The sequence below is a fragment of the Lipophrys pholis genome (genome assembly GCF_963383615.2).
Source record: "Lipophrys pholis genome assembly, chromosome: 20".
Lineage (NCBI taxonomy): Eukaryota > Metazoa > Chordata > Actinopteri > Blenniiformes > Blenniidae > Lipophrys > Lipophrys pholis.
The window spans coordinates 17,063,545-17,081,903 of record NC_137648.1 but is presented as its reverse complement, the minus strand read 5'-3'; the positions used below and the strand labels follow the sequence as shown (position 1 = coordinate 17,081,903).

At 40.7% G+C, this 18,359-nt stretch overlaps 2 protein-coding genes across 5 annotated transcripts; both read left to right on the top strand.

Annotated features, from left to right (window-relative positions):
• The first annotated feature begins 216 nt into the window (after positions 1-216).
• Positions 217-8,220, top strand: LOC308125648 (leukocyte elastase inhibitor-like). 4 transcript variants are annotated; one of them, XM_080489552.1, is made up of 10 exons: positions 224-355; positions 975-1,156; positions 4,151-4,255; positions 4,973-5,113; positions 5,879-5,996; positions 6,131-6,273; positions 6,565-6,642; positions 6,781-6,870; positions 6,960-7,140; positions 7,223-8,220. In XM_080489552.1, the coding sequence occupies exons 2-10, from the start codon at positions 980-982 to the stop codon at positions 7,444-7,446; spliced, it is 1,257 nt and encodes a 418-aa protein (XP_080345678.1). In that variant the 5' UTR covers positions 224-355; positions 975-979; the 3' UTR covers positions 7,447-8,220. The 4 variants fall into 4 exon arrangements, with proteins under 4 accessions (XP_080345679.1, XP_080345678.1, XP_080345680.1 ...); XM_080489554.1 differs by having other exon boundaries at positions 232-355; positions 1,039-1,156; positions 7,223-8,211; XM_080489553.1 differs by lacking the exon at positions 4,151-4,255 and having other exon boundaries at positions 217-355; positions 7,223-8,214.
• Positions 8,221-9,618: 1,398 nt separating this feature from the next.
• pigm (phosphatidylinositol glycan anchor biosynthesis, class M) lies at positions 9,619-14,634 on the top strand. The gene is made up of 8 exons (XM_080489679.1): positions 9,619-10,048; positions 11,121-11,294; positions 11,413-11,533; positions 11,636-11,885; positions 12,079-12,182; positions 13,305-13,459; positions 14,227-14,328; positions 14,411-14,634. Exons 1-8 carry the CDS (start codon positions 9,875-9,877, stop codon positions 14,576-14,578), a joined length of 1,248 nt encoding a protein of 415 aa, XP_080345805.1. The 5' UTR covers positions 9,619-9,874; the 3' UTR covers positions 14,579-14,634.
• Positions 14,635-18,359: the final 3,725 nt, after the last annotated feature.

Below are 18,359 nucleotides of genomic sequence, written 5' to 3'. Positions count from 1 at the left end.
TTAACTTTTATGAACATCAAATCAAGCCTGAACTCCAGATGTAATTATAGACTCAGACAGCAATAGATTTTCCTTTATCATTTTTATCTTAATAACTTATTTTATTTAAAGGGTTCACCCTTTGTACACCAGGTGCTTTTTTTCCTGTCTTTCTTTTTACAGCTCATGTGCGCAAGTGAACCGTCTGGTGTCTTGTTTTGATTCTGCTCGGCTTCCGTACATTGACAGGTCAGATGCGGAAGGGGAGTTTTGGGCGTGTCGGTTTGTAAACAATATAACTGGAGCTCACAACACGGGTCAACCTGTATCGCAGAGACCCCAGATCACTGCAGAACCTTCAGATAAGCAACTCTAAGTAAGTGGAAATGCGTCTCGCTCCATTTGTTTGTGGGTGTGTTGTATTTTGCCTCTAAATGCCTGATGTCAGGAAGTAATAGACAAAGTAACTCATGTCGCAGGTGTAAAAACTTCTTCTGATCAGTGAACTTACATGTCGAAGATCCAGACGTTTCACCACAGCATAATGTCTCCCGTCGGATTATTACAATGTCATATCGTTCAGTTATGTGTTTTTAACAAAATCTTGCAATAAAATTGCACTGAGTTCAGGATTTTTTATTAATATTTCCACAATTATTTTCCTTTGACACCATCAAACCACTTCATGGGATTAAATACCGCTTTATTTTTTACTGTATTATACTTTATGTTTGATGCATTGTTAGATTAAACAATCTATGCACTGAATGAACCCTGTACTTTATATTTAGTTATGCTGAGAAGATGAACGAATGAATGAATGAATGACATTCATCAGCTCAGATGTTATTACAATCTATGATATACCAAATATGAATACTCACTAATGATCTGAAATAAAATTGATTCTTAGTGTGGACTTTGTTTTCAAACAGTATATCAGTGCACATGGCTATAAAGCTTGTAACTAAATTTGTGTTTGTATTTTTTATCAGACATCATGGCATCACCATCCCCTCTATCTAATGCCAACACTGCCTTCTCTCTGGCTTTGCTCAGAAAGCTGAGCGATGACGACAAGACGGCAAACGTCTTCTTCTCTCCATTCAGCATCTCCTCGGCCCTGGCTATGGTGATGCTGGGGGCGGGGGGCAACACAGCCTCACAGATGTCAGAGGTATAGTACCCCATTACCTGTTTGCGAGTTGTGTTTTTCATGTGGCGAAACCTTTAAGTCTTACCTTACTGTATCTTAGTAATACTATATAGTTACGTAAAGACAGCATGTTGGATATGAGTCAGGTGGTACTCACCAGGGTGGGGCAACTGAGGGTGTGAGCGCCCCATTAGTCTTCCTCTGTCAGCAAAAAGGACAAAGATGTGCTCTGTCCGACTGTTTTACGAGGGCCAGCTTTGTGTTGTGTTGCTATGGAAACAAAACAATATGGAAGTGAAAAGGCAGTAAAAGTACTAAGTACACATTATCAGTTCTCAGTGAGATACTGAACTGAAAAGAGACTATTTGCTGCACTCAAGAACTGATTGCAGTCTGATAGTGAATATTATCTCAATTATAGTTCTCCTGCACAATTTAGAATTAAGAACAGTGACTTGTTTAGAAAAAAAAAAGATCCTCCATAAAGAAAAAAATACATAGCAGAAATTATTTTACAGAACAAATGTACTTTTACAATTGCATGTGTTTTATTAGATAATACTGAAACACATTGGAAAGAAAATCACTCACACCTTACAGGATTTGCTTTATGTAAAAGCAGATAAACAAGATGAACCAGGTAATTAGTTCTATAATTAGAATGAAAATAATGCAAGGAGGCTTTTTGCAAAAACCAGAGAATCTACCAGAGAGTGGTAGATAGAATGTAGGTGTGAGTAGTCATTGTAAAACGAGAATATTTGCTGGCTTTTAGAGAAAACAATTGAAGTAAAGCCACACCCGGAAAAGTCAAGCTGGTTTGTGTGAGTATGTGGGCGGGGAAGAACCACACTGTCATCTGTCATGATCCTGGGATTAAGAAATAATTCTGATAATTTCAAACATAATGCAATTGTTATTATAGCACATTTTTAAATGGACAAGTTAGTCTGGGTTGTGCCTTTGTCTCTTCTGATGCAATACTACTGTAGTATAATAGTAAAAACAGGCTTGCAATATTTAATTTTGTAATGATTCTACAATATATAGAAGTCTCATGGCTTGAATCAAATCATCGTGTTTTCAATGGATTTTAGTTTTCAATGAGATCCACCTGCATGATGCTGTGGCTCTCATCCAGAATTGAGATTTTCATAGATTGGAGAAAAATGGAAAGAAGAAGCAGGTACAGGTCTTCCAGTGAGTTACTTGAAATAACTAATGAGCTGCAAGTGTAAAACATAAAACTGTACAATTTTCTCCAAAAAGAATATTACAAGGAGAGTTTCTTGATGCACTTCCCAGTGAGTTTAGTCACGCTATCAGTTAATGTGTCTTCCCACCCTGACCTACACAGGCTGAAGTTCATGCGTTGTTATAACTTCCAAGTAAACGCAGGGAGTGTCGATTGCATCATTGTTCTGTGTGATGACCCTTTAGCACTTCTACTTAAAGGGGACATATCATGCTAAATCCACTTTTTTAGCTCTTAAATGCATTTTGTTGTATATTTAGAGTGTTTAGAAGTACAGAAAAGTTCAAAGTAGTCTCTTCAGGTGCTCCGTTGATATCTTTATATTCTGTTTTGCTCATATTTTGCAATCTGTTTCGATTTTTCTATTCTCTATTACGTTTTTTGAACAATGACGTCACAGTATTCGCAGCGGAACTGCCAAATTAGGACATCGACACTTCGAGCAATCCGCCATTTTTGTTTCTCGCTGCGATTTTGTAGTCCAACCGAAGTTACGAGAGGATAAGTCGAAATGTTCGGTTGTTGGATGTAGTAACCCACAAGCTTCGTTACACCGTCTCCCAGCATCAGAACCTTTTCGAAGTGCCTGGTTGAGTTTTATTTTTCACAGAAATGTACCCACATCTGTGAGTAAGGTCATTTTTGTGTGCGCGAAGCACTTCAAGAATGACTGCTTCAGCAACCTCCGCCAGTATAAAGAAGGATTTGCCGAAAGACTTCGTCTGATTGAGCGGTCAGTTCCTTCTATCTATGGAGACGACGAACAGAGCACTTCGGTAAGCTGTATATAACGCTAAAAAGTGTGATGATAAGACGTCCCTGTCATTGTTATGTTAGCATTATCAGTTGCACCGTCTTCATATGTTAGCGCTGTGTGCTCGTTTTAGATTATAATGTAACTTCTGTGTTAAATAGTCATTGTAATACAGGCAGTATTGTAGTAGTGGGCATGGATGGAGAAGTTAGTGTAAATATAGTAACACACCATTGCGTTACATCCATATGAAGACGTTGTTCTGTAGGTGCATCATCGTCATTTTCATCTCGCTCCGCCGGGTCCGACTCTGGCTCCAACATGTATGGCTGGATGGACAAATCTTCCGTTGTTGACATTTTGTAAATAATGTGTGAATATAAAGTTTCTGCGCCGCTAGATAATTGTATCTGTTCTATCAAACTACAAAGATTACCGAACAGGGTGGAGTTGAACCGAGTGTCACCTCTGCAACCTGGAGAGGAGGCGGGGTATGAAGTGTCTCATTTGCATTTGAAGAGACCGCCCCAAAACGAGTTGCTCTCAGAAGCACATCAGAAAAGGGGTAGAAAAGGGGCCTGTGGAGCTCTAATAATGAGGAATTCAGACCCAAGCATTGCAGTTTCCGCTTTATATAGACCACAACTGTATGATTTATATGTAAAAAGGAAGGATTTAAAAGCATGATATGTCTCCTTTAAAGTTGGGCAATATTACAGTGTGAGCTGTAGCTGATGCTCAAATTTACATTTTATGTTTAAAAAAAAATATCCTGCATTCACAGAGAAATAGTTAATGCTTTAAAGTTTGAACTGTTACAGTATTATTTTTAGGTCTGCATATAATTAAAGCACTGTATTAAAATGTGTATTTATTAATATATTTTAGAATTAATGTGTTGCAGTAAAGTACAACTCACGCGGAAATTACATTATTATGGACAGTACCCAACCAAGCAGCGTTTGTGTTGAACTTAAAGATTGAAAGGTAACAATTGCACCCCCAGGTCCTCTGCTTTGCTGAGGCAGCGGCAACGCAGCAGATGCAGATGCAACAGGAGGTCAAGTTCAGACTGCCAGAGGCTCTGCGGAAGTTGGCAGCCAAGCAAACAGTACAGGAATTATATACTAACAGGTGGTGTGGCTGGTTCCAGGGAGATTTAACACTGGATTTTTTCGACTTTGCTTTTTGCTTTAATGACTTTCTATAAAACTACTGTCCTCAAAATGGGAGTAGACCTTGCTCTGCGCAGTCTACTGAAGGGCTATTGTGTCTCTACGACTGCTCCAAGCCCAACTGTATTCCATAATACACTGGAATGCAGTCCTGTCCTTTTATGGCTTCTTTGTAGTGGGTTTCTTATCTCTTGTCGGCAGCTTCTGGAAATTATGCGTAATGCTCACAAGGCATCAAAATATGTTTAAAGTGGGCAAACCATTCCATAATTTTCTTTTTTTTATGTATGCTTTACATCATGGTATTATTCTGACAACACATATGCATGTGTTTAAAATCAAATTTAACAAGCATATGCAAGGAGTCAAATGTAAGATCTTCTCTGATTTGGAAGGAGACTATTCAAACTATGCCATGTTGACATACCTTGGACAGAGATAAGACCATGGTGGAGGAAAGCTTTTTAATAAAGTGCTTTTATGAAAAGCATTTTATTAAAAAGCATAAAATGCTTTTTATAAAATTATTTTGAGGGATGCTCATTTAACTTGGGCGTTAAAGGGACAGCAACACATAACACCACCAGGCCAGCTTGTAAAAAATGTTTTGTTTTTTTTGCACCTTTTGTAACTGTTGTTTCCTTTTTGCACAGTGCTTGAAAACCCTGGATTGTAAGGACGATGTGCACAGGAGCTTTGGCCAGCTGCTGAGCGAGCTCAACAAGGCAGATGCTCCATTTGCCCTGAGTGTTGCCAACAGACTGTACGGGGAGCAGTCCTACCAGTTTGTTGAGGTGAGAGAGAGAGAGGAGAGAGGAGAGAGAGAGAGAGAGTGAGAGAGAGAGAGAGAGAGAGAGAGAGAGAGAGAGAGAGGAGAGAGAGAGGAGAGAGGAGAGAGAGAGAGAGAGAGAGAGAGAGAGAGAGAGAGAGAGAGAGAGAGAGAGAGAGTGAGAGAGAGAGAGAGAGAGAGAGAGAGAGAGAGAGAGAGAGAGAGAGAGAGAGAGAGAGAGAGAGAGAGAGAGAGAGAGATAGAGAGAGAGAGGAGAAGAGAGAGAGAGAGAGAGAGAGAGAGAGAGAGAGAGAGAGAGAGAGAGAGAGGAGAGAGAGAGAGAGAGAGAGAGAGAGGAGAGAGAGGAGAGAGAGAGAGAGAGAGGAGAGAGAGAGAGAGGATGTTAATGCATTTCTGGTGTGGACACATTAGTCTGTTTACCTACTTATATTATAGTGAATTGTCATCCTTGCATGTACAAAAAGCAAATCCCCGTCAGGAAAAAAAATACAAATGTTAGGTAGAAGACCATGTTTTATGATCAGAATAAGGTTAGAGTCAGGATTAGTTGTGGTTGAGTTTCAAGAAAGGCTGCTTTGAGGGGATTTAAAACCATACCAGTCACTTATGGAAACACAACGTGTGTCAGTGTGTGTGCTTTCATGAGCAGGTGTGGCGTTTGTTCACACATTCATAAGCAGAAGTGAATGAGGGAGTTGTGAACGTTTCATAACGTGAAGTAAAGTATGTATTTTTGTTTGGATGATCAGAATTTTGCTTTCATTTTCAGGATTTCCTCGGGAAGACAAGGAAGCACTACAACGCCGAGCTGGAGTCTGTGGACTTCATCAACAGCGCTGAAGCAGCAAGAGTCAATATCAATGGATGGGTGGAGAAACAGACACAAGGTGCGGCAAATCATAGCTGCATGTTCTGAGTGTTATTCAATTTTATATAAATGACACTAGAAATGTAGAGTTTGGCATTGCTAACTTGTAATGCACTGCACATGCACTAAAAATGTGTTTATATCTTTGATTAGGTAAAATTAAGGACGTGCTGATGCAGGGTGTGGTGGACAGCTTGACCAAACTGGTGCTGGTCAACGCCATCTACTTCAAAGGCAACTGGAACAAGCAGTTCAAGGAGACGTCCACACGTGACGCTAAGTTTAGGATCAACAAGGTGACTTTGCTGTTGGGCGAACATAATATAAATCCTAGTTTATTGTCATATGTACAGCAGAAAAACACATTTTCCTGCGCAATGAACTTCATTCCCTGCTGTCCATAGCTTTATATGTACAGTATTATGGCAGGTAGAAGTGCACACAGTGTATGTAATGTAAAGTCTATCACCTTCTCGGGGTCAGAGGTTATCCCACCCACTCATACACTTTTGCATCACTGCAGATTTTGAGCGGTGTGATGTTCCTCCCCAAGAGTTTGAATTTTTCTGTTTTCTGTTTGTTTTCAGAATGAAACCAAACCAGTGAAGATGATGTACCAGAAAACAAAGTTTCCTTTGACCTTCATCCCTGAAGCTAACTGCCAGGTAATTGAAATCATTCGTCTTCAAGAACTTTACTAGAATCAGATTCAGTGTCTGAAGGACATGTTTATTTGTCAAAACAGGTAGCAGAAGCTGTGTCACAGTATCCTACATGTAAAGTTTGAGAACTTGTTTTGACAGATCCTCGAGATGCCTTACCAAGGGAAAGAGCTGAGCATGCTCATCTTTCTGCCCATGAATATCGAGGACAGTTCAACAGGTCTGGAAAAGGTATAACGTGGTCACATTTACACTCCGACACCCAGTTTAATATACAAGATTCAGATCAAGCAGTGACTGACTGATATTCACTCCTGCAGCTGGAGAATGCACTGACCTATGAGAACTTTGTGGAGTGGACTCGTCCAGATATGATGGATGAAACTGAGGTTCAGGTGGGCCTGCCTCGATTCAAGATGGAGGAGCAGTACGACATGAAGAATGTCTTGGTCAGCATGGGCATGGTGGACGCCTTCGATATGGCAATGAGTGACTTCTCTGGTATGATGCATTTCACCATCATGTCATTTAACTTTTCTCAAATCACTACTTGTTATCAACACTCGTTCTCTCCTGGGAACAGGCATGTCTCCTGCCGACGACCTGGTGCTGTCTAAAGTCGTCCACAAGGCTTTCGTGGAGGTCAACGAGGAGGGAACAGAGGCTGCTGCAGCCACCGCTGCTATCATGATGCTCCGCTGCGCCATAATTCAACCCCCCTTCATCGCTGATCACCCCTTCCTCTTCTTCATCAGACACAACGCTTCCATGAGCGTCCTCTTTGCGGGCCGATACTGCTCCCCCTGAGCACACACTTTATCTTTCACTCCCGCGTGTCTCATGTGAAAGGTGCAACATGTGGTAAACTGCAAGTCAGTTCAATTATATTTGGAAGTACATTGAGCTCTGGAGTATCCCATCACATATCCCATCTCGCTATGCAATTGTAATCCCAGAATGATCTCCCCTCTTGTATATGAGGTTATCCTGTGCCTTCCTGACTTCTTTAACCAAACCCCAACCTTAACTTCTGAATTGTAGCCCTTATTTGCTGCAGCCTGACGTGCCAGCATAACTTTACTATCTAGAACTTTACATGCTGGCAATGCAGACATTAATTAGTAACTAATGGTGATAATAGTTTTTGCACTTTACCAACAGACGTTGCAACATAGTTTTATATTTTTGCTGAACCAAAGAGTCTTGATAAAATTCCAATGACACTTAGAAATGTAAGAAAACTGTATAAAAGTATATTAAGTACAGACTATAAACCTTAGAATTAAAAAAGGAAGGTGTAAAGTGGCCTTCATGATTTTAAGACATTGGGTCTAATAATAAGTTTTTTCCCTTTTTCATATTATCTAACTTGAAGGACACAAAAGAAGTTCATGAACTTGCATTTTGTTTTTAGTGTTTGTTAAACATCTACCAGTTATTCTTGTAAAGGACATATTCTCTGTTTGTTTGGAATATTTCTTCCACCGACAGTTTGTGTGTTGATGACGATCACATAATAAATGCATGTAACCTTATTGAATTCTCCCTCTGGTGAGTTTCTAATTCAATCACATGATGTTTAGCAAAATGTCTCATCCTTCAAAGTGAAGCTCACTCTTTGCACAGAAGATGCTTTTTCTCTGAGCTGATGTGCTCAAGTCAAGTGAAGCATATTGACATCATCATTTCTTCTTCCTGCGTTCTGGATATTCATGAGAAGGACAAGCTTTTGTTGCATTTCGGGTGTTTGTTTACACGACAGAGGTGCACCGAGTCACTAAAAATGGAACCTTTGAAAAGGTTCCCCTTCTCCGTGTACAATACTACAATAGTATAATAGTAATGAATGTCCACCAGGCAGTTTTACAGGATAGACTTCTAACAGATTTCCAGATCAAAGGAAGGAAACTCCCTGTTCTCAACCAATTATGTCTCATGTATGAATATTGTATTTTAAAGAGTTACATAATTCTTAGCAACTGGGATGTAAATCAAAAATATCACACACAAAATTGAATTTGACGTCCATAATTATTACCGGGGGTTGGAAAGATCTTATCGTCTCTGTATATCTGGTAAGTCAGCGAGAATGACTTTGTGGTTTTTGACAGATATGTAGAAAGAGAGCAGAGGTGAAAGTAACACAGGCATGCTGCGATTACTTTTCTTTTTCTCAGAGAGTTGCCAGGAAGTCAGTGAGGCCATTGCTCATCAGCCCGGTGTCCAATATATTCTTTCTTCATGTCCTGTGGTGATGGAAGAAGGGAAGTGTGTGGGCTCAGCAATGACTTCGCCTGAATTTGCAAGAGCTTGTCAGTTATCTTCTCTTAAAACAGCACTCCAATGATTCAGAGTTAAAGGCACAATAGGTCAATGCAAAAAGCCCACTGATCAGTGCAAACCCTGGTTTGTAGGGATGGTGTGCATCAGAGTTTTGGCCAACTGCTGAGCAAGTTCAACAGGGCAGATACTCCACATGCCCTGAGTGTTGCCAACAGACTGTACGGGGAGCCGATCCTACCAGTTTGTTGAGGTGAGAGTGGATGAAGCGTGAAAGTTTGTCTTGACAGATCCCAGAGATGCCTTACAAAGGAGAAGAGCAGAGCATGCTCATTTTGCTACTGATCGATATTGAGGAGAGTTCAACAAGCAACATGAACTACATTAAATAAATACATTTTTATTTGCATGTTTATTGAGGTCTGGCGTATTATATCACAAATCCCATCCCACCATACAATTGTAATCCTCGAATCATCTCAACTGTTCTATATGAGTTCATCCTGTGCCTTCTTGGCTTGTCCAACAAAACATCATGTCTTAAGTTTGACATGTCAGTGTGATTTTACCTTCCAGAGCATTAAATGCTGGCAGTGCAGACACTAGATTTATCTTCATTATTATTATTATTATTATTATGAATGTTAACTCTCCTCCAGGACAGCAGGCGGCGTCAGTGAGTGTATTAGGTTGTTTGACGCGCCTGTCCACCGCAAAAGAAAAGGCACCGGTCAGCTGTTTTCCTGGTCACTTCCGTGTTGTCACATTTGAAACTTTCCTCTCCTGAAACAAATGTTTTTGTTCGTCCATTTACGAAGATAATACCACGTGAAACTTTCGCATGCTAAAACAAAGCTGAGATGTTTGCGGAGTGTTTCGTCGCCTCATCGTCCACGAACGAGCTAACCTAGCTCTTAACCTCCAGCGGTCGGAGCTCCGTGGATGGTGATGGTTCATGATGGAGAGGCTCGTGTCTAAACTCGCAGACAAACGTGTCCTCTTCGCGTCTTCCTTCGCGCTGCGGCTGGCTCTGGTCTTCTATGGAGACTACCAGGACAGGACCATGGCGGTGAAGTACACCGATATCGACTACCATGTGTTCACGGACGCAGCGAGGTTCATCACGCAGGTGACGACATTCATTTGAAGCGTCCCCAACATATTGTTTCCAAAAAGAGAGAAAAACTAGTGCTCTACTTAAATACGGATATCTGTATTTATTTACATCAACATTTCTAAGTTAAAAATGTGTGAGAATTAAAAACTGCTCAGTATAACAATACACCGACAACAAGGATTAAATAAAGAGAAACGAGAAGGAATGAAATAGTTACATCTCATGCTTGGGGTTTTGAGTTTATATAAATACATTCAGTAAAGGACAGATTGCTCCTGTTTTCTTTGAAAAATATAGTGTTTTAGCTTGTTATGAAAAGCAATTAAACAGCCCGTTTGCACAGTGAATGTAATGCATCATGAATAAAACATTTATCAGCTAAGTAGGATTTCTTTTTACCATGCACTCATCAAATAGTCCAAACAACAGATTCTCCTAAAAGGAAGTCAACGATTTAGATTCCATGATTAGATAATTCTTTATTTGCTCGACAGTGGGGACATTTTCATTGTTACAGCAGCAGAGGACAGTGATACAGAATACAAACAATAATAGTAAGTATTAAAATAAGTAACACTTTTAATATGAATTAAATCAAATATCTCTGAGAGGGGAGTCAAACTTTTTTCCATTCATCCACAAATCTATTCCAAAATGAAACTACACAGGGTAAAGTTGGTAAGATGAGTTTACTATAGTTATGTGATGTAGTTAAAATGTGTTGACTTCGCAGTGACGTTACTAAAATGCACTTTACATGTTTTACACCATTAATTAACATAGTGCCCAAAACTCAATAATAATATGTTATATTTATGTTTTTAAACAAAAACATTGTATTTTCACAAACATTTTGGGCTTAGAAGTGTATTTATCTTGTAATATTATTTAACTAACCAATAATATTAGTTTTTCTGCTTAAGTTCATTGTCTATCGTGTAAAGATTTATGTCTTGACCACTCTGCAGGCATACGTGTTTGAATTCTCATCTGTTTAGCTGATAGAAGTTTAAGTGATGCATTGCTGTTTTGATATTTAATACCATTCACATCCATCATCGCTGTCTGGACATTTCTTGAACAGGGCGAGTCTCCATACAACAGGTCAACCTATCGCTACACTCCTCTTCTGGCCTGGCTTCTCACTCCCAACATCCACCTCACCATGATGTTTGGCAAAATCCTTTTTGTCGTATGTGACGTGCTCTCAGGAATGATCATCTATGGGAGTCTCTGCCTGCGAGGTCTCCACTCTGAGGTCTGTGTCTGCGTCATCGGCCCGAACATGTTGATCAGAGCATGCACATCAGGGTTGCTGCTCGACAGAAAAATCAAGCTCAGATTTATTTTTTTCTCTTTCTGTGGTTTATGTTCAGAATGCGAGCTGGATATCTGCTCTGTGGCTTCTCAATCCACTGCCGATGGGAGTATCCAGCCGAGGAAACGCAGAGTCCATCCTGACAGCGATGGTCCTTGGGACATTATACTGTATGGAGGGTAAGTGTAAGGTGATTTGTTTTTTCTTCTTCTTTTTTGGGGGGATGGCAGGGGGTGATGTTTGTGCTAAAAAATTGTTTCTCTTCTATTTTTTTCACCCAGCCAAGCGCCTTATATGGGCAGCTGTGCTTTATGGCCTGTCGGTTCACATGAAGATCTACCCTATTACATATGCTTTGCCCATTGCTCTGGCTTTGCGCACAAGACAAACCACAGCAGAGGAGGACCCCGAGAGTTGGAGGTGGAAGAAGTTCACCGGTATCATTCTGAGTTTTGTCAACAGAGAGCTGCTCCTCTTTGCAAGTGTGGCTGGAGGACTTTTTTGTGCACTCACCACACTCTTCTATTACATGTGAGATAAACTCAGACACTCAGAACATTGTTTACCCTGGCTGTAATTTAGAGTTTATGCTGGTCAGCAAATTTTAGGAGAAGTATTTTTAATTTGACGAAGCATGAGCCGTTCTACACTGCGCTATATCAGAGTCTGTGCACCGTCTTTAAACGAAATGTTAAAATTGTGTGACTGCTCTCCTCTTTGTCAGGTATGGCTGGCAGTTTCTTCATGAGACCTATTTGTACCATGTGACCAGAAGGGACATCAGACACAATTTCTCCCCATACTTCTATATGCTCTACCTCACTGCAGGTAATCGGTCTTTTTACATGTGTTCACAGAATACTAGCTCAGGTAGAGATCTGCATTTCCCCTGGTCCTGCAGCCACAAAGAGTTTCTTTTATCTGTCTGTAGATGAAAAAGCCTTTATGTTGCATCTTTTTTTAAGTATGTATAAATATTCAACATATTTAAAGTCTAGAGACAGTTCTACCATGTTATCAGATTGTGTACACGAGTTTAGAATAAAACGTGCGTTTATGGAGCCTGTGTTTATAAAGAATTTCAATAAGGAACAATAATGCAACTCAGAACTGAGACCTTCCCATTTTTTAGTCGAGACAATTCAGATATAAAGGGAACATTAACTCTGCTCATAAATCAACAGAGAAGTAATAAACATTCTTGTCACCTGTCATATATATATATATATATATATATATCACTGAAATTAATCAGACACAATTTAAAATGTCACCCTGTCATGTGCAATCATTTCATTTTCCAGTAATATTTTAAACAAGACAAATAATACTACAAACATGATTTTACATTAAATATGTGTTCCACACAGTATAATTTGTATCAAGTGTGTTTTATTGTCTTGAATTTGGTATACCTGTAATAATATTTACCTGAATAGCTGGTAGCTTGGTTGTCACTTGGTGCTTTCCATTGAAGTTCCTGAGGACTCCCTGAAGGATTGTGCTTTTAAAGTTCAGTGTGTGTGTGAGTATCAGTCATCGAGGGAGTAAATAGAAGAGTGCACTGTATGATTTGCAGCTGGTCTGCTAGCCTATTTTTTGTGTATTCTCACAAATGTACAAGTCTTTGCATTTCTGACCACATTGAACTGGATTGTGTGTACTTATGCTGCAGTGCTTTTATCATTAGCATGGACCAGCCTCTTTCTCAGTATGCTGCTGGCTTTGAGTTCCACAGTGACCTGATGGCTGAAAGAATTGATGAAACACCTTGTCTGCCCTGTGTTTATGTTAATTTACCAAGACCTATTTATGGTGATCACAAGTATAAAGTGCTTATCTAAAGTGTTTCAGTAAGCAGTTGGTAGAAATGTTCTGCTCCGGGCCGATTTTCAGCAGAGACTGAGTCTTCCAGATTCGACTGAGTCCTTGTGTGCTTTGTTTGTGCAGACAGCAGGTGGAGCCAGTGGCTCGGGCTGGTTGCATTCCTGCCCCAAGTTATTCTGCTGTTGGTGGCATCGTGGGCCTTTCATCATGACCTTTCCTTTGCCTGTTTCCTCAACACAGCCATCTTTGTCTCTTTCAACAAAGTCTGCACGTCACAGGTACGTAAGCAAGTGGAGTCTTAACCCTTGTGTTCTGCTCATTTTCCAGTAACAGCAATTCTCTTGCTGAGCCACTGTGACCCTGTGCATCTTTAGGTATTTAAAAAAATCCAGATAAACGTCAAATTCAGTTAGACCCTTCAGTCTAAACCTCTGCACAGCACCATTTAAAAAAAAAAAAAAAATTTTAATCCTGCTTCCTCTCAGTCCTGATGGATTTCTTACTTTCTTACTATTAATGCTTGTTCTCTTTATGTGATTGTGTGTCACTCCCACCTGCTCTCACTATATTTATGTCTATTCGAGCCCACACCAGCAAACTCTCACCCATTTTTCAGTTGTGTCTTGCTTAACATGTGTGGGAGGAATTGTTTTGTTCTTAAAACTAAGTTTGCTCTGTGCAGAGAGAAGCAAACAGGTGTGTCACCTCAAACTGAATGGAACCGATTTGTGCCCCTTGTACATTATTGCATTCATACATGTAGCTCAACGGGAACAACTTAATCCTGTTTCCATATGTCAGCTTTTGTTTGAATTATCAAAGTAAAATCCAGCATTAATCTTTGTCAGTGTTTGTTGACTTGGTAAGCCAAGCTGAGACCAGCAGTCTTTTTTGTGTGAAACCGCCTGGTCCCGTCAGATTTCAGTTGGGTCCGTGACGCCCGTCAGATTGCAGTCGATGTGTAGTCTCTGGGTCCACACTGGGCCAAAAAATGACCAAAAAAACAATATTTCTTGTTCTGTTTGTGTTTTGTTTTTTTCCACAGTACTTCTTGTGGTACCTCTGCTTGCTCCCTCTAATCATCCCTCAACTGAGTCTGTCAGTAAAACAGGGCTTAGGACTGCTTCTCCTTTGGTTCACTGGGCAGGTAATTCAGTTTGAGATGTTCATTTTGTACAAGATTTATTATATACTGAAAGAAACTACCATAAGTGTCTCTCTTCCAATAGGGTATCTGGTTGGGTCCAGCGTACCTCCTGGAGTTTGAAGGCTACAACACCTTTTTGTGGATCTGGCTCGCAGGATTGCTCTTCTTGGTGATCAACAGCTTCATTTTGATTCAGATTGTAGTCCATTACAAACCAACAGCAACTCTACAGAGACTGAAGGTTGAGTGACTGTGAATTATTAAAGCATCACTGGAAAGATTTTCCTTCAATTTCTACTTTGCACCAAAAAGCGTTTTTAATTCCTGTCACCCCTCCCCGCCGCCTCCTTTTTTAATTACATTCTCATTTAAATCAAGTCATTTTAGAACAAAACGGTTAAACAGTGCAATTTTCTCAGTAGCAAAGCCTCAGTTTGGTTCTTAGTTATTCTGAGTTAAACCCAGGGATTAAGTGCTTGCCTTTGCGGGTCAAAACACTTAAATCCAGTGACTCACACAGGGGCGAAAACTACTATTCCAGTTTTTTTTTGTAAGTCTTTGAAGTCTGCTCCACCCATGGCCAAGTCACACACACACACACACACAAGGCAAAGCAGATGTGTTGTTTGCGGTCAGAAGCAAAATACCTGATGAAAATCATAAATCAACCACGATATCCAACAATTTGAAGACGCTGCTGTGAACTGAAGTATTCAACTCACCCATTCAGTTTATTTTCATATTCATGGGATTATGTTTCACGCTCCAAACTGAGAAACGATTGATAATGTTGTCACTCACATCCATTATTCACAAGAGGGATTAGGATTGACCATCCAGATTGGACCCAAGCAATGTAAATGTAGGCCGTCTTAATCACTTTGAGACATTCTCTCATTGTGTAGGAAAATACTGAAAATATTCCGTTGACGAAGACAAACAATACGAAGCTCATTGATGTGACATGATCATATTCGTACATTTTTACACGCAAAAATTCTATATTAGAGAAAATTGTATCAAGTGGTTTATACTCACTTTTCCAAACTGGATCAAGAGTCAATTTTTAATTTACAAAGACATTAAAATGAAAGATATTTGCAAACTTTCTCACCGGCGTGCACATGAATATACGCATAAAAACACAGATGCACATATCCAATTTACTCGTTTTCCCTTTTCGTCTTCCCTGGCGACTTCAGTTTCCTCCCACAATCAACAAACATGCATTGGAAGTTAATTGATGACTAAATTGTCTTTGTGTGTGAACGGGATTGTGTATGACTGTTGGCTCATAGTCACATGGGATCGGTTCCAAAGCTTCACGACGCTCGGCCTGATAAAGCAGCACAGAATAGTGATGTTACCGCATGTACAGAATAATGTAAAAACCTTTATTTACGCCCAAGGAATTCATTGCCAGTTGCCATCAAATTATTTGTTACCTTTTAAGTAAAAAATTCTGAGATAAATAACTGGGATCATCACCCACGCTGCACTGTGCACTTGTGACCAGCAGGTTGAAGCATCTGTCCACTAAAGAGACAGCTTGAGCCTCTATCCTCGCCTAACCCTCACAGTTTAATCAGTCAACTGGAGCATGAACACAACCCAAAATAAACAGTGCTGGCAGTGCCTCCTTAATCTCACTGTACCCCCCCCCCCCCCCCCCCCCCCCAATCTGGCATGGAAATTATTGGAGCATCCACTGTAGTCCTGTAGGTTCGGAGCATATTTGCCGGTCCTGCCCCGTGGGACTAATGGTGTCCATGAGCAGTAATTATCGTAGATATGCATGTGTGAAGGCTGGAGACGTACAGTAGCTCGTGGGCGAAGAGGAAAATATCGGCCTAAGTTCCTTTGCTTTTGTTGATGGAGTGAAACAGCTTGTGTGGTTGTGTGTTGCATATGTGCGTGCATGTGTGTATGAGTCACGGTCAGCTGCGGCCTGCATATCTAGTTTATGAATCACCAGGTTGCACTCGGTAACCTTTCAACTGGCGAGTCGCCTCAGGGCACATACATAAACCATGTCACATCCAACAGTGCGTCCCATCTCATACCAACACATTCAGAAGGTTATTTTTAAACTCTTTAATCAGTGAATAAGCTCTAAATGCTCCCTTATGATTGCTTTTTCAGAGCATGGAGGCCAAGAGGTTGCTTTGGGAGAGTGCAGGTTAACCTAAAATGCAACTTTAAGAAAGAGAAAAGCATCAAGTGCAACATCTGCTGAGCACAGTTAGAAAGTGAGCAAAATATTTGAAAACCTTCTGTAAAGCTTATTCAAGTTGAGTTGAATGAAACTCGTTAGGCCTGAGTGATCGGCGACAGTCTAAAAAATGACTGCAGCTTCTCGAGAGGCACTCGTGTGGCTAAATGTTTCGCAATAAGAGAAGATGCTCTATTTACTGTTCGTCATTGTGAGCAAGAAGTGGGAAGGTTGTGTATGTGTGTGTGTGGGGTGGGGTGGCTTTATAGGCGCGGGGTTTGCGTGACTCTCGTCCATATGCTTAGTAGAGTATGAGTATATGTGCATGTTAATGTGCACGCATGTGTACATGCGTGTTTGCGACATACCCTCAAGGAGCCTCCTCATTGTCACCGGGGGATATGGGCAGAGGAGATACGGACATTGTTGTGTCTGCGGATGCCGCGGTGCATCTGCCTGTATGTGCGTGTATTAGCGTGTGTGTGAGAAAGACGAAGAGAGTGGGTGTGACCAATTAGGGCAAGTGGTGTGCGGAGCAGCAAAGAGTGGGTTATGAACGGTCACGCAACCTTGCATGGTATAGGATTATAGGTCTTGGTACACACACACACACACACACACACACACACACACACACACACACACACACACACACACACACACACACACACACACACACACACACACACACACACACACGGGGCCTCACATATACAGCTGTCAACAAGCATCAAACACTTTGCTTACTCTACAGTTGCCTTAAGCAGTCCCTCCTTCCTCTTGATTGGATGTGCTCTTTTTTTTTATTGTTCCTGCCATTTCTTTTTTTTGGGGGGGGGGGGGGGTTCTTTTCTCACCTCCAATTTCTTTCTTTCTTTCTCTCTCTCCACCTCACTCTCTTCCTTTGTCATACTCGAACCTTTCCTGTACTTATCAAGTGTCATACAGATGGCGTGATGGGAGGTTGCGTGCATTAACGAATATTAAACATTTAAAGTCGCGCCCCCGCCCCCTCCCAACCCCCCGCCTCCCCTCCGTGTCCTCCTCATTGTCACAGCATCAGTCATGAAACTACAGCGAGATAAAAACAAAGTCCTCCTTTGGGGATGTGAGAAAACGATATTACACACTGTTTCACATGTGTTACTCGGAGTGAGAGGTGTGTGTGTGTGTGTGCAGTAGTAGGCGAGACCCAAATGTATTGTAATGTGTCTTTTACACCTTGATCTCTAATGCCACGGGACACCGCTTCTCCTTTGTTGTGAGGATTTGTAACTATACACTTAAGGAGTGTGTATTATCCATTCAAAATACAAGTCTGAGTGATTGAGTGCAGGTCTGGTTTGTAAAACGGTAAAGTACTGATGGACGTCCTGCAGTCCAATCACCGCCAGCAATGGTCCTTCACTGAAAACCTCATTTTATACAAAGAGAATATTGAATCCCGGTTAAACTCTGTCTGGATTTTTTTCAGTATGAATCAAAATTTATTTGTTGTTTTATTTTTTACTGTTGACTGTATTTCCCATTTCGAGCCAACTGCTAACTAATAAAGCCAATTAATTTTCTGGAAGTTAGAGCTGACCTGGAACAATCAACCTGGCAGTTTTATGTGGAAACTACACGCAAATGGAGATCTTCAGAAGCCTTTGGTGAATATGAACAGTGCGTGAATTTACTTTCAGGACTGCATCTTGTTAGAGGAAGTAGGATTTAATTGCAGGGTTTTTAAATCAAGGGGAAGAGAATAATTTACCTGTACAACTGTCGGTATTTATGGGTATTCAAAACATCAGTAGTGACACATGTATTGCCATTG

Bases quoted from the DNA above. Each gene is read 5' to 3' on its own strand.
- LOC308125648 (XM_080489552.1), top strand. From the start codon at position 980: ATGGCATCACCATCCCCTCTATCTAATGCCAACACTGCCTTCTCTCTG. The intron at 1,157-4,150 runs GTATAGTACCCC...TTGCACCCCCAG, and splicing joins CAGCCTCACAGATGTCAGAG to GTCCTCTGCTTTGCTGAGGC. The intron at 6,643-6,780 runs GTAATTGAAATC...TTGTTTTGACAG, and splicing joins TCCCTGAAGCTAACTGCCAG to ATCCTCGAGATGCCTTACCA.
- pigm (XM_080489679.1), top strand. From the start codon at position 9,875: ATGATGGAGAGGCTCGTGTCTAAACTCGCAGACAAACGTGTCCTCTTC. The intron at 11,295-11,412 runs GTCTGTGTCTGC...GTTTATGTTCAG, and splicing joins TGCGAGGTCTCCACTCTGAG to AATGCGAGCTGGATATCTGC. The intron at 13,460-14,226 runs GTACGTAAGCAA...TTTTTTCCACAG, and splicing joins ACAAAGTCTGCACGTCACAG to TACTTCTTGTGGTACCTCTG.